This window comes from Rhinopithecus bieti, unplaced genomic scaffold, assembly GCF_001698545.2.
Source record: "Rhinopithecus bieti isolate Rb0 unplaced genomic scaffold, ASM169854v2 scaffold_14454, whole genome shotgun sequence".
Taxonomy (NCBI): Eukaryota; Metazoa; Chordata; class Mammalia; order Primates; family Cercopithecidae; genus Rhinopithecus; species Rhinopithecus bieti.
In genome coordinates, this window is record NW_016808228.1 from 2,304,744 (window position 1) to 2,319,869 (window position 15,126).

General features: G+C 39.8%; 1 protein-coding gene across 1 annotated transcript in view; it reads right to left on the minus strand.

The window, feature by feature from the left end:
* The window catches only part of MYO5A (myosin VA), a 228,597-nt gene that overhangs the window by 75,734 nt on the left and 137,737 nt on the right, over positions 1–15,126 (minus strand). The window contains 7 exon segments of the mRNA XM_017885963.1: positions 1,127–1,235; positions 1,324–1,410; positions 4,642–4,739; positions 5,707–5,868; positions 9,360–9,443; positions 10,779–10,904; positions 13,419–13,559. Of these exon segments, the coding sequence (XP_017741452.1) occupies positions 1,127–1,235; positions 1,324–1,410; positions 4,642–4,739; positions 5,707–5,868; positions 9,360–9,443; positions 10,779–10,904; positions 13,419–13,559 (807 nt within the window).

Below are 15,126 nucleotides of genomic sequence, written 5' to 3' on the forward strand. Positions count from 1 at the left end.
AAAAAAAAAAAAAAAAAAAAAAAATGGGAATTGGTAAAACCAAAAAACGCCATTTTAAAAAAAAAAAAAAAAAAAAAAAAAAAAAAGCATTATTGAGGAAGTGAACTTAGCTCTTTCAAGGAAAAGTATTATTAACAACAAAGGGGCATTACATTTAGTTCGCAGCTAGTAATTATGATCAATTAGCTCAAAGTGAGGTACTCCATCTAGGCTAGTGTTAACCAAGTGAAAATATTTTTTTAAAAACCTTTCATGAATCTTTAATTCTCTAAGATCAAGATCAGTAGTTCTCAAAATGTAGTCCTCAGACAGCATCGGTATCACCCGGGAAATGCAAATTCTTGCGCCCACCTCAGACCTACTGAATCAGAAATTCTGATGGCGGAGCCCAGACATCTGTATTTTAACAAGCATTCCAGGTCCCAGGAAAGTTGCAGAACTCTTTAGCCTGGCCTGCAAGACTCTCTGTAACACCAACCTACATTTCCTAACCATTTCTCTACTGTCTCATACACAAATCTCACACTGCAAAAAACTGTTTTCGGAGCAAACCCTATGCTTACCTTGCTTTTTACTCCCTCTTATAATATTCTCCTTCCATTTTCGCATAACCTTACCCATTCTCAGGGCCTGACTCAAAACACACCTCTTTCATGAAATCTCTCCTTCTCGTAGTTAGACGTCGCTTTGTCATCCCGATTTCTTGTTCCACTCATTCAGCATTTGATATAGACACTATGGTTAAATATTATACTCGTCTTCAAAAAGTATTACTTTCCAAGTGAGACTATATTACCTGAGAACAAGACTTATTTTTTCTTAATCACACAGCATTTGGCCTGGTGTCTTCCAGAAGTAAGTACTAGGTACATTTTTACTAATAATAATCAAACTGTCTAAGAAGAATGTGTCTCAAGTGTGGGTCCAGGCCTCACAGCTCTGCCTCCTGACAGTGGACCATCATCCTCACTAGTTCCAGCATCCTAAACACAGTAGCGTGCCCCTTTCGGATCCTACCCTGAAATGACCTGGATTAGGAAAATCTTATACAAAAGTTCCTGGGGCTCTCCAAGGTCAGAACCACTAGGCCTTCTGCTCAGATGACTGTAAGTGAAATCTTTCTTACCAGTATCAGTTTCTCTAACACATTCTTGCATGTTTGCTTTCTGTCACTAAGCACATCTTTCTGCTTCATTAGGACACGGTAGCGGCTGAAAAATTCTTGGTAAGTCCACCTATTAAAAGAAAACCATCTGAGTTTACTTAAAGAACTAGGATCTTCTCCCATTAGGACCCCTTACATCTGAAAAATGCCAGGCTCACCGTGAGGGGAAACCAGCCGCACTGATTCTGATGGTTTCCAGGACACCGCAAGCTCTCAGCTGCTGCACTGCCCTCTTCTCATCAAACCTACACATAAAAATCAAAGCCATTAATCCACAAAGAACCTAGCTGGTGGCCACAAATTACTCTCCTCAGTCAGGGTGCAAATTATTTTGTAAGAGCCAAATGGATAAATCAGAAAAGAAAGCATTCAGAAGTCGGAGCAGTGATTAAAATGGAAAACTATGAGAGAATGGAGAGGAGACAGTATTTTACAGCAGTAAAAATAGCTGTAAACATTACCTGCAACTTATAACACAAACTCCATTATAAGAGTTTGCTGGGTGTGGTGGCTCACATCTGTAATCCCAGAATTTCGGGAGACCCAGGAGGGTAGATCACCTGAGGTCAGGAGTTCGAGAACAGCCTGGCCAACATGGAGAAACCCAGTCTCTACTAAAAACAGAAAAATTAGCCGAGCATGGTGGCACACACCTGTAATCCCAGCTACTCGGGAGGCTGAGGCTGGAGAATCACTTGAACTCGGGAGGTGGAGGTTGCAGTGAGCCAAGATCGCGCCACTGCACTCCAGTCTGGGCGACAGAGTGAGACTTTGTCTCAACAACGACAGCAACAACAACAACAACAAGAAAGTCCACTGAGCACATTTAAAACAACACAACACAGCCAGGTGCAGTGGCTCACTCCTGTAATCCCAGCACTTTAGGAGGCTGAGGTGGGCGGATCATGAGGTCAGCAGTTTGAGACCAGCCTAGCCAACATGGTGAAACCCTGTCTCTACGAAAAATACAAAAATTAGCCAGGCATGGTGGCGGGCACCTGTAATCCCAGCTACTCCAGAGGCTGAGGCAAGAGAATCATTTGAACCTGGGAAGTGAAGGTTGCAGTGAGCCGAGGCCGCGCCATTGCACTCCAGCCTGGGCGACACAGCGAGACTCCGTCTAAAAAACAACAGCAGCAGCAACAACAACACAATGCTCCTTTGTACTTTGCCCATACTCATTTCATGGCATGGCCTGACAAGAAGGTCTCAGAAGTCATTAGATCAGTACACAGAGCTCCCCTGGAATAAAGACTGGTCAACCCTGGAGATTTCTCTAACAGGAAGCACAAATTAAATATGCCTCATTCAGTTATATTTTTTTAAAAATTCCTACTGTTCTAAACCTAGCGTCCACATCAATGAACAAGATTTTTATTTTGTATTACATTTTGTATTTATTTCACTCTAGGCAAATGGCATCCTCAAGCTAAAGTGGCACTGAAGAGGAAGTATTAAGGTTTCCCTTCGGCCAAATGATTGCTCCTGTGACTTCCATAGTTAAGCTCTGAGCGATCCATCTAGGCCTCCCCTGTGCTATCTTCTCAGGTGTTCCGTTGGTGGTGGAAGATGGGGTTGGTTGATAAAAGGTCATGGTCCTGAGGGCTGTCCAGGACAGAGGCCCAAGTGTAGCAGCTTCTTCCTGCTTCCCACTTCTTCCATGAAGGACTTCTTGGTGATGAAGCAGAGAGAAAGATGGCAGTCCTTCAGAACTGCCCTTCAGTCTAAGGCAGAATCTCCAGACAGTAGGACTGGCACAGGGGTAGGGAAAAGCGTACTCATACACTGTGGAGGGGGTGGGGGGTGGGAGCTATTACAACCTTTTTAAGTGTGCCTGGTCTTTGACCTACAAATTCCAGTTCTAGAATCACATTATTCCAATGAGATAATCAGACAAATACACAAAGATGTTTGGCACAGGATGTTTATTACAGCATTGTTGGAACAACTTAAATGGCCAACAGTAGGAACTAATTTAAATAAATGATACTATGTCTATACAATGGGATACTCTGTAGTCATTACGATTATGTGATTTTTATTTACCAAAAGGGAAGGTGTTCACAATCTATTAAAAGTAAAGACTAAACAGCAATCATAGCACAAGGCCCCTCCTTTTGTGTGTGTGTGTGTGTGTGTGTGTGTGTGTCTCTCTCTCTCTCTCTCTCACACACACACACACACACACACGAAGCATGGAGGGAAGGGAAGGTGGTTAATCAAGAACAATGTATGATAGTTAATACCAGTTATCTCCCTGGGTATGATGGATGCTTTTCTTTTCTCTTTTTTTTTTTTTGAGATGAAGTCTCGCTCTTGTCCCCCAGGCTAGAGTGCAGTGGTGCAATCTTGGCTCACTGCAACCTCCGTCTCCTGGGTTCAAGTGATTCTCCTACCTCAGCCTCCTGAGTAGCTGGGATTACAGGTGCCTGCCACCATGCCCAGCTAATTTTTGTACTTTTAGTAGAGACAGGGTTTCACCATGTTGGCCAGCCTGGTTTTGAACTCCTGACCTCAAGTGATCCACCTACCTCGGCCTCCCCAAGTGCTGGGATTACAGGTGTGAGCCACTGCACCCGGTTGATGGATGCTTTTTCATTTATTTTTATACTATTCTGTATTTCCTGAAAACTGTCTTTACAATGTACATGTATTACTTTTAAAATTAGAAAAATAGGCTGGGCATGGTGGCTCACGCCTGTAATCCTAGCACTTTGGGAGGCCGAGGGGGGCAGATCATGAAGTCAGGAGTTCAAGACCAGCCTGGCCAAGATGATAAAACTCCATCTCCACTAAAAATACAAAATTAGCTGGGTGTGGTGGTGCATGTCTGTAATCCCAGCTACTCAGGAGGCTGAGGCAGGAGACTTGCTTGAACCTGGGAGGCGGAGGTTGTGGTAAGCCAAGATCACACTATTGTACTCCAGCCAGGGCAAGAAGAGCGAAACTCTATCTCAAAATAAATAAATAAATACATAAAATTAGAAAAATATTTCTGTTTTGTAAAAACAAATCTCCAGAAAGATTGGTTCTCCCTTCACGCATGTTATCTGAAGCAGGAGGAGGTGCTGGTAAAAACAGACACCCTTTGATGATTTCAACAGTGGAGAAGCAGCAGGTAAGCATTTGCCAAACAGCCTTGTCCTAGCCAGTGCTGGTTCCACCTGATGCCCAAATCAACAAAAATCCCAGAGAGATCAATTGAAGAAAATTCAAAACAGAAAACAGAACCAGAATGCTTGGTTGACATCAACTTTTCAAATCTTCAGAAGGCTGATAATTTATTCTCACATTCTCAAAAGGGACAAAAACTGAAAAAATAATCTACTGAGTAATGGTTTCCCTCTACAAGACATGAAGACTTACCCCAGTATTTTTTTCCTTATAAAAATGTAAGGAAAATATTGGTTTGCTTGGTTGATTTGGCACTTCTTACAAGATATGTACTTTTCATTGGGTAGTTCAGAAATACTTACGTGAATGGGAACTTGAAGTCATTAGGCTTGATACAGCGCACATAGTGAGGGGTAGTGGCATTGAGTGTTTCCATAAGCAGGTGCAGGGAGTTTCTGAACTGCATGAAAAGGAGCAGAAGCGGGTATCAAGGATTTGTCCAAAGTCAAAGATGAGGTAAAACCATGGGAAATTCTCTTCCTATGACACTAATGGAGATAACTCTGCCACTTATAAACTTGACCCATCTTCAGAAGAGGAGCTGTCACAAAACAAGAATGCTAGGGCTTTTGGTTAAAATTTGCCTAAATTCTACCATTTTCATGCTTACTCTACTAAATATAGATTCCTATACTCCCACTCCTTTTCCCCACAGGAAGCTACAGAAATCTGTTATGAGCTGTCATATGTAACTAACAATATAACCTTGCTTTAAGGCCATTTAATCACATAAAGTGGGAATTTTGATGGAAGATACTGGAAAACGTAGCAGATGACTTAAAAGAGTATAGGTAATGAGTGAGAGAATGACAAAGGATAGGCAGAGAGGAGTTAAAATTAGGGACCTAGGATCAGGACTGGAGGCTGTGGACCTGGGTCAGGCCCTGTTCCTATCTACACCAGGCACAGGGTCACATGCACAGGAGAGCAAGCTGAGGAGCACTCAGCCTCCATTCAAAGCCCTACTCCCTGTTCAGGCACTAAGCATGTATGTAACATTTCCCACTCTCAGAGAACATAAGACATCAAAGAAAGGTGAGGGCCCTGTTCTGAAGGAGCTGACTGAGGCACCATACAAATACAGAGACAAAACAAACAGAAAACTAAGCAAAGATGGGGTGGTCTGAGAGAGATGACATGCACTAGAAGAATTAAACTGTAGAGAAAATTATTCAGGGAAAGGTTTATGCAGTCACAGGTCTAAAACTGGGTGGAGAAGAGTTTTAGTGGACAGTGTCGTATGATATCACAGTCAAAGTTCTAGGCTCTCCTCAACTGAGGATCCCACTTGGGAGGCTGAAGAGGGAAGATCTGAGGTTTAGATGAGCCAGAAAGGAAGGAGCCTGGCAGCAGCTCCCTGAACTCACCTGATGCCCCACCGTTTTCTTGTGCTCTTTGGCCATCTGGCCTGGTCTGCCTTTGGTGGGCTTTGCAGGAGTGCGCATAAGGGGTGTGCGCCCTGAGGAGGTGGCTGAGGTTGGACTGATGGCCTTCTCATCATCTTGAAATAGTTCTGGTAGCATCTTAAACTAAGTCAGAAACAGTATAAGGAAATTACATTCTAAACCAAACTTGAACGTAAACCTTCACAAAATAAATATTACAGAGATTCCCTTCCTTAAGTAATCACCGTCAGAGTCACACTCCAGAAAGAGTCACTATCTATGATAAGAGCCAAGAATATGAGAGGAAGGTGAGGTAAAAGCTATAAAAAAAAACATGGAAAAATGCAATAATTCTACAACCGTGTCTGGGGGAAAGCAAAATCAGAACTACTGCACCCGGACTTGAAAACCTAATCCACAAGAAATGACAAATTTAAACATATTAATGGGCTTGAATTATAATTGTTTTATGGGAAAAATAGTAATTGAAAGCCTTATTACTTCATTTCCACAAACTGTTTTAGCATCAGGTGGAGAAAAACACTAGTCCAAGTTTGTATGTTATTTATCAAGTGTTTACTCACCTGCTTTATTTGCCTGCCTACTTAAGTGCTGAGCACTAACTCAAAAACATCATCGAAAATCTCAGCAGGAAAGGGTCATAAACAAATTCTACAATATTAGAAGGTTTTAAAAGTTATGACTAATAATTTTTGGAATATAATTTGGGTTACAGAAAAAAAAGTTTAAAACCCTACCCATATCCTATACATTTGATATTTGTTTTCGAGGGATTTATAACTTCAACAAACAATTCCTGTAATCAATTTTGTGTTCTATCAGGTTAGCAATGTGAAAGACTATTATAAGATCTGGTACTCAATAAGTAGGTAGATGATACTAGTCAATACGGTTGGGAGAAATTTTATGGAAAAAAAGAGACTTCAAACGAATCCAAAGGAACATCTTGATGTATGTACATACCTTTACAACAGTGCCACATCCCATATAAATAAAACCAGTTCTTCTAATTAGTCAAGCTATATTTGCAACTACAATTATTTATCTATTAACCTTAATACAACCCATTTAATCTTCATAACAATTCCATAAATTAGATGCTATCATGATTCTATTTTATAGATGAGAGCTCTGAGGCATAAACTCAGTAGATGAACTGTGCTTCCCCTTATTAATCAGCTATACAGAAAGTAGAGGGTTAAAACTCATTTTAATGGTACTTGGTAGAACTGAAATTTAGTGGTATTTAGTCAAGTTGCAATTTATTTATATGCTTCCTGATATTAGATGTGGCAATGGAAGATTTCTTTATGGTGGAAAAATATCAAATAAGGCACCTTCTGATAAGTTTATAATTCCATATATATATATATATATTCCTTTTCAAGTTGTAAGCTAGAGGCTACAGGAAAAAAAAGACAAAACACATAAATACACAAACATACTCTACACTGTATTACCACAAAAATAATTCTACTCAAAACACATAACACAGATATTAATCTTCTAAAATTAGTACTTTCAAGAGAACACATTTACACTATGTGATACTGGCTTCTATCAGGTGCAGTGAAATTATGAAGTTCATACCCCTAGATTGGGTTTCAGCAAAGACCAGGAGCAGAGGAAGCCTCCAAGCTATGTTAGGTAAGTCACACACTGTCCCCACTTCAATGGCAACAATGTTACACAGACTGGTGGTCACTGCAAATGATTTGTCAGAACGCATACCCACTTTATGACGACTAAGGACTCAAAAGCCAATTAGAAAACTAAATCAGAATAAAGACAACTGATCAAGGATGCCTTAAGAATGAGAACCTGGCCAGGTGCGGTGGCTCATGCCTGTAATCCCAGCACTTTGGGAGGCCAAGGTGGGTAGTTCCCTTAAGACCAGGAGTTCAAGACCAGCCTGGACAACATGGTGAAACCCCATCTTGACAAAAAATTAGCCAGGCATGGTGGCATGCACCTGTAGTCCCAGCTACTTGGGAGGCTGATGTGGAAGGATCACCTGAGCCGGGGAGGTCGAGGCTGCAGTGAGTCCTATGATCATCACATCACTGCCCTCCAGCCTGGGTGACAGTGAGACACTGTCTCAAAACAACAACAACAAGAAGAATCAGATGAAAACCTGTGAATGTTCTGTTTCAGCTAAATTACTTTGACAAAGTAATAAAACTAGAATTTTATCATTATTTATAAATCAAATCAATAAAGATATTTAACTGAATAATACTTAGAGACTGGCATTGTGGGAATTTTCTCTTACATATCAATCCTGTAAACTATAAACAATTAATGCCCAGTGACTATTAGACACTTTAACCTTTTTTTTTTTTTTTTTTTTTGGAGACAGAGTCTCACTGTCTCCCAGGCTGGAGTACAGTGGCACAATTACGGCTCACTGCAGCCTCAACCTCCCAGGCTCAAGTGATTCTCCCACTCAGCTTCCCAAGTAGCTGAAACTACAGCCATACACCACCATGCCCAGCTAATTTTTGTATTTTTTTGTAGAGATGGGGTTTTGCCATGTTGCTCAGGATGATCTTATACTCCTGTGCTCAAGCAGCCTGCCTGCCTCGGCCTCCCAAAGTGCTGGGATTACAGGCATGAGCTACCACACCTGGTCTCACCTTATTATTTTCTGAAGGTTAAAACTGGGATTTGGTCTTTATGTAATCTTTATATTATCAAAATAATAGATAGTAAAGGTTTTATTCTAAAACAACAGTCAAAATATTCATATACTATTCCACTGAAGTTAAAAGGATTCTCTTAGAATAAAATAGAAAAACAAAGACTGCCAGTCTGTAATCTAGAAGAATTCACAGGAAAATTTTTTATTTTTAGCTGAATACCTGAATATTCGTTTTGCTGATCTAAGTAACTGGCTTCCTGCTCTGCTCTCTGTGGGATGAACATGAGCCATGCTCCCCTCCCCATTCTTTCCAGATGGAAGGTCAAGGGATGGAGGAGGGGATCAACCTAATCATCAATACAATGTAGCCATCATAGCTCTTACCATCTGGAACATTCTTTTCCCTCTAGAAAACAGTGTCTCTAGTACCTATGCCTAAGAAAAATAATTTCAAAGTGCTTTGGGCCACACCTGGAACTGCACTCAGTGATGATCCAGTGATCAGTCTCCATCTTGATGGAGTGTGTAAGGGCATGTTTCTAGCACCTCCCTTCAAACTGACAGGGCAGAAAGACTGTTTTCTCTCATGGCCTCTCACCAAGGCACAACACAGTCTAGAACCACTGTGGAGGCAATAATTTCACAAAAAACTGAAAGAAACATTGCACAGGAGTTAAAAGCACAGACTCAGCAAGACAGCCTGGATTTTAATTTGGCTTGAAAACTCACTAGCCATGAAGTCTCTGTGTCTCAGGTGTCTCATCCATAAAATGAGAGTCATTAGATGAGTTAGCATTTTTAATACATTTAGAACAGGACCTGACATGCAGCTAAATAACTTTGACTAACATACTAAGTCTTATATATTTGGTAAATTAAAAACTGAAACTGATTTTGTTAAAAAAATAATTTTATTATTAAAATCTAATGCTTTGAATACCTCCTGGATTAGAGTAAGCCTATCCATAGTTACCTTGCTTGATTTAAGAACTTTAATTTGTTCTTCAAAAACAGTGTCTTTATTCTTTTCGAGAAATCCTTCACACTGGTATTCCACCTGAAAACACATGGAAAAATCTCCTTAACTGATAAAACTTTTGAATAGATATTATAATCATCAATAACAAGAATATTTATTAGTCTCAGGCTATACGATCAGCTCTCAGCAAATGGGTATTATCAGTCTTTTCTAAGAAACCAGGGCCATTCCTGGTAAGAAGCATGTTAACTCTAGAATAAAACTCCTCAAATATTGTTTTTCCTAGGAAACAGTGGTAGTGCTAAGTAACTGTGATCTAAAAGATCCTCTCAGTTAGTGGGTGAGCAGATTCATAAGCAGATCCTCTTCTCCCATGCTGGCCAGAGAGCTCTTCCAAGGCTGACTCCTTGTATCTCCTTCCAACCTAAGTCACCATCAAGCAGGGGTGTTTCCTCTTAGAAGAGATTACAACAGGAGAGAGAATCAGAAGGAACAAACGAGGGTCCGATGGGGACAGAGGTGAAAAGCTGCTGATGGATGAAGGTGAAGGCTGGGGAAATATTGCATGATTTGGTAAAGTGGGACTACTTGAGAAGGGACTATTTCTTTTCCAAAACTCCAGCAACTTCAGTTGTCTGCCATTCAAGAGGGTCAAAGCTTGCAAGATAAAACCTTTAGGTGGCCCTAGGGTCATCTCAAGGCTTCTAGATGGAATTAGGGCAGACTTAGAAAGCCCTCAATCCCTAAAGGAGACCCTGTGAAACTTACCCCAAAGCCTACACCACAGTCTCCTTGAAATATAAATTACTCTCATTGCTTGTGATTTGCTAAGTACACTATGGAACTTGTGAAGCAGTAAGACAGTATGCCTTATTAGAAGGGACCCAGTGAATCAATCGCAGAGGGTGACAAAAGTCCACAATTGCTATTCTGAAACCCTTGAGATAAGCTATGCTTTAGGACTCAGAATTTTTCAGGCATTTAAGATGTAGTATGTACATGCACCATTTTTTCATATTTCCAGCAAAATGGAAGGCAATGATCTATAACAAAACATATTCATATTTCTACTGTGAAATATGTAAATATCCAGCCTAACTGTGATAAAGACAGACTATAAATAATCTCATGTTAATTCAGATCAGAGATCAGGTTTAGCTAAATGAGTTATAAAAAAAAAAACTTAGTTTACAGAGTTTCCTGGATTTCAGAATTATAGACCCATACTTATTTCACAAATAACTCAATGTAGGTTAAAGGAAGAGAAAATCAACATGTCAACACTAAAGATTGTCGTCCCTTGAGCCCTGAAGAATGCAAACATCAGCAAAGAAAAAAAAAGATACTCCTGACTATTGATATTTTTCCACATTTAAGAATTCAAAAAGAAAAAATGATACAAAGCTTCCTTACTTTGTCAGCAAAATGTTGGATGATGAAAGCTTTGTTTGACAGACGAGGCTTTTCAAAGAGTGTACATTTGTTCAAATGTGTGTTGTACAATTTTTGGGCCCAGGTGTCATCTGTGCCTTTAGGCATCTATATTCATGGGAAAAAGGAAGAAAGAAAACAAGGTAAATACTGTGATTCTTCTAATGCATCAGCTGTCAAAAGATCTTTTTTTTTTGGCTTTACCTAAGAGCTTTTACAATTCAGTTTAGGAGTTCATTCCTTCCACATTTCATTGTTAGAGGCCAAAAACCAATTACTAATGAATACTATGACTGAGACCTTCTCATGGGCAACCCAGCCCAATCTTGGGGCAGTTCAATCTGCCTATAAGAAAAATCATGAAACAAATTTGCTGCTGTTGTTGTTTTTTAAACAATAAAAGCTGGCCGGGCATGGTGGCTCAAGCCTGTAATCTCAGCACTTTGGGAGGCCAAGGTGGGTGAATCACCTGAGGTCAGGAGTTTGAGACCAGCCTGACCAGAATGGTGAAACCCCATCTCTACTAAAAATACAAAAAATTAGCCAGGCATGGTGACGGGCACCTGTAATCCCAGCTACTCAGAAGATTGAGGCAGGAGAATCCCTTGAACCTGGGAGAAGGATGTTGCAGTGAGCAGAGGTCACACCATTGTACTCCAGCCTGGGCGACAAAAGCGAAATTCCGTCTCAAAAAAAAAAAAAAAAAAAGCTTCCCATGAAATATCAGGGCTATTATATATGTTTTCAAAATTCTTTTAAACAGAAAGACAAACATTACATATTCTCATCTATTTGTGGGATCTAAAAATTAAAGCAACTAAACCCATGAATATAAAGAATAGAAAGATGGTTACCAGAGGCTGGGAAGGGTAGCAGGAAGACGGGGGATGGCTAATAGATACAAAAAAATTAGAATGAATAAGTCCTAGTATTTGATAATAATTTAATTATACATTTAAGAATAAGAGTATAATTGGATTGTTTGTAACACAAAAGATGAATGCTTGAGGGGATGGATGCCCGATTTTCCATGATGTGATTATCATACATTGCATGCTCATACCAAAATATCTTATGTACCCCCATAAACATATACACCAACTAGGTACCCACAAAATTAAAAATTAAAAAAAATTCTTCCAAATAAAGGTAACATTTGTACACAGTGAAACATTTCTATAATTCAGAAAGATATAAAATGGAGAGTAGTCTCCTCTTGCCATTTCCTCCAACTTAATTATTTCTTCCCCTCTTTTTTTTTTTTTGACAGTTTCACTCTTGTCACCCAGACTGGAGTGCAACGGCACAATCTGGGCTTACTGCAACCTCTGCCTCCAAAGCTCAAGTGATTATCCTGCCTCAGTCTCCCAAGTAGCTGGGACTACAGGTGCACACCACCATGCCCAGCTAATTTTTTGTATTATTTTGTAGACGGGGTTTCACCATATTGCCCAGGCTGGTCTCAAACTCCTGAACTCAAATATCCACCCACCTCAGCCTCTCAAAGTGCTGGGATTACAGATGTGAGCCCACCATGCCTGGCCTTCTTAAGTCTCTTTGAAGGCATGTATGTGAATAGGATAATTTTACACACTCCTTGCATTGTTTTCAGCTTCGCAACAATAGCATTCTCTGCATTATTTATGGCTACTAGGTTGTTACTGATTTGTTTGTTATTATTATGACAACTGCCACAGTTTTCTTCTTACATGTATATACCTTGGATACTTTTGCAAGTATAATCAAAGGTGGAATTCCCAGCAGTTCCATTCCTGGGTCAAGGGTATGTAGTTAAAATTATGATAAATGTTGTCAAATATCCTATAAAGTATGTTGAATGAATTCATGCTTTTCATCATGAGTATATATGCAATATTCATTTAGTATTATCAAATGAAAGTTATCAAGTCTAAATTTGCCTACTGGATGGGTAAAGAGTGGTGTACCATTTTTGCTTTGGTTTGCATTTTTTTAAATCTCAAGTGAGGCTGAGAACCTTTTCGTTACATGCATCCTTAATGTTGTAGGAAGTCTGGGTGCTTAGGAGGGTACACCTGTGCTAAACTGTAACCTACTGCATATAAACTAAAGAGAAATAAAGAGAAAGAATAGATTTGCCTAAGATCACTCAGTGGTAAAGCTGGGGATCTAATACTTTTTTCCAACATGCTGCACCTTTAAATATTAAAGATACAACTCCATCCCTGTCAAATATGTCAGTAATATGGAACAACTAGTTAGTTTTACAATTATAACTATTTAGAACTATTATTCAAAATATCTTCTGCACAGTTTCTTGCATTTCTTTAAATAAATTCTATCGCCGAACAAAAAGTACTAAATATAAACAAATTAATAACAAAAGTGGCTAAAACTGGTAGTATCTAGTGTCAATTTTTCATGTAATTTAGAATCGGCTGAAAAGAGGAGGGAAATTCTCCTATTTTCACCTGTAATTAGAACTCTTGGGGTCTAGTGTCCCTTTGGAATGAAAGCATAATTCCTACTTGTCACCACAATGGCATTCCATGATATGCTAATGAATCTCTCTTTGAACCCCTTACCTTCTGACCTTGATACATCTATTTTGATAAACCAAGTACCCCAGGAAATCATACTTGCCTTGCATTCCTCATCCAGTAAATCTAGAATGCCTAGTTTTGATTCTATAAGATTAATACAAGGCTGATTATCATAAAAATCTATGAGTGTCCACGGAATTTGTTCCTTCATATATTCTTCTTGCTCCAATTTGAAGACATGCTGAAATGAAAAAGAAAAAAAAGCAGTCATTACTGGATCATTGTAACAAAGAATGTAGTCAAGAAACAATGTTTATACAAAACACTAAGATGATACCAACATAATTTGAGATAATCTATGGCTTTCAACAACAACAACCTCATGGGAGAAGCATGATTTACACACAGAGAAAGCAAATAAAACAACAGGAAAACCTCAGCTACGTAGGATTCTTGGTGAACAAGTAAATCTAGGTATTTTAAATGGCTGATCAATGTAGCAATCTTTGTGATCTTTTGATTATGTATATTTTCAAAGCCACACTTTGTATTTTTGGCTTCTTCAGTTATCGTACCGTGCTGCTAACAACATGGGACACGAGAATGCCTTGGCTGGCATTTAACAACTATGTTGATGCCCTCCAGGCTACTGAACCACGCTGGGCAATGCTTTCAGCATAACAAAGTACTTCTCCTAAGGGACTGTGGTGCTGAAGTTCATGTGGCTCAGAATTAGTTAATAATTGGCCTTTTTTGTGACTGCCCTGATTATCTTTGATAGTCATGGAGTCTATGACTCACTTTTCTGGCTTCAGCCACTGTCCTCACCATTGCTTCTCATCTCCATTCACACAAAAATATGTATTAACTGTCTACTATGTGCCAGTCACTGCACATGGTTAACAACACAGATGTGGATGCTGCCCTCATGGAGCTTGGAGACAAGTGGGAAAAGCAGACAGAAACCAAATAACCACAAGGAATATAATCACAAGCTATAGTAATATTACAAAGGAAAATAATATGAGCTATAAGAGCAAGGGTCCTCATCTAGTTTGGACACAGGCTGGTCAGGGTAGGCTTCCCTGATGAGGGCTGTGTGATCTAGTCTCTAAAGATGAATGGGAGCCAAGCTAGTCCAGGTGGGAAGGGCAATCCAACCACGGCCACGGCTCCTGTTTCAGTCTGCTGCCCAGCCACTGCCCAGCCAATGCGGCTGACACCACCACTTCCAGTCTCTACAGATGCTAATGACTGCTACTCATTCTTAGGGAGTTTCTGCCTTTCTTTACTTATCTCTTTGGTCTCCTTTAATTCTTTCACAAATCTTGCTATTTTTGTGGGAAGAAAAGACTTTTGTGATGACGACCAAACAACCCATATTTTCTAGGATCCTACGCCCTGTGAAACTTACATGCCACAAGATCTCCAATGAAAACTCTCCTCTTCCCTGTGTCTGGAACTTTCCCACTTTATTCTGTACTTACTGTAATGCTACTCTTGGCTCATTTGCTTTTTTTTTTTTTTTTTTTTTTTTTTTTTTTTTTTTTTTTTTTTTTTTTTTTTTTTTTTTTTTTTTGAGACAGAGTCTTGCTCTGTCACCAAGGCTGGAGTGCAGTGGCACAATCTCGGCTCGCTGCAACTTTCACCTCCCGGGTTCAAGCGATTCTCCTGCCTCAGCCTCCTGAGTAACTGAGACTACAGGCATGTGCCATCACGCCCGGCTACATTTTTGTATTTTTAGTAGAGACGGGGTTTCACCGTGTTAGCCAGGATGGTCTCAATATCCTGACCTCGTGATCCGCCCG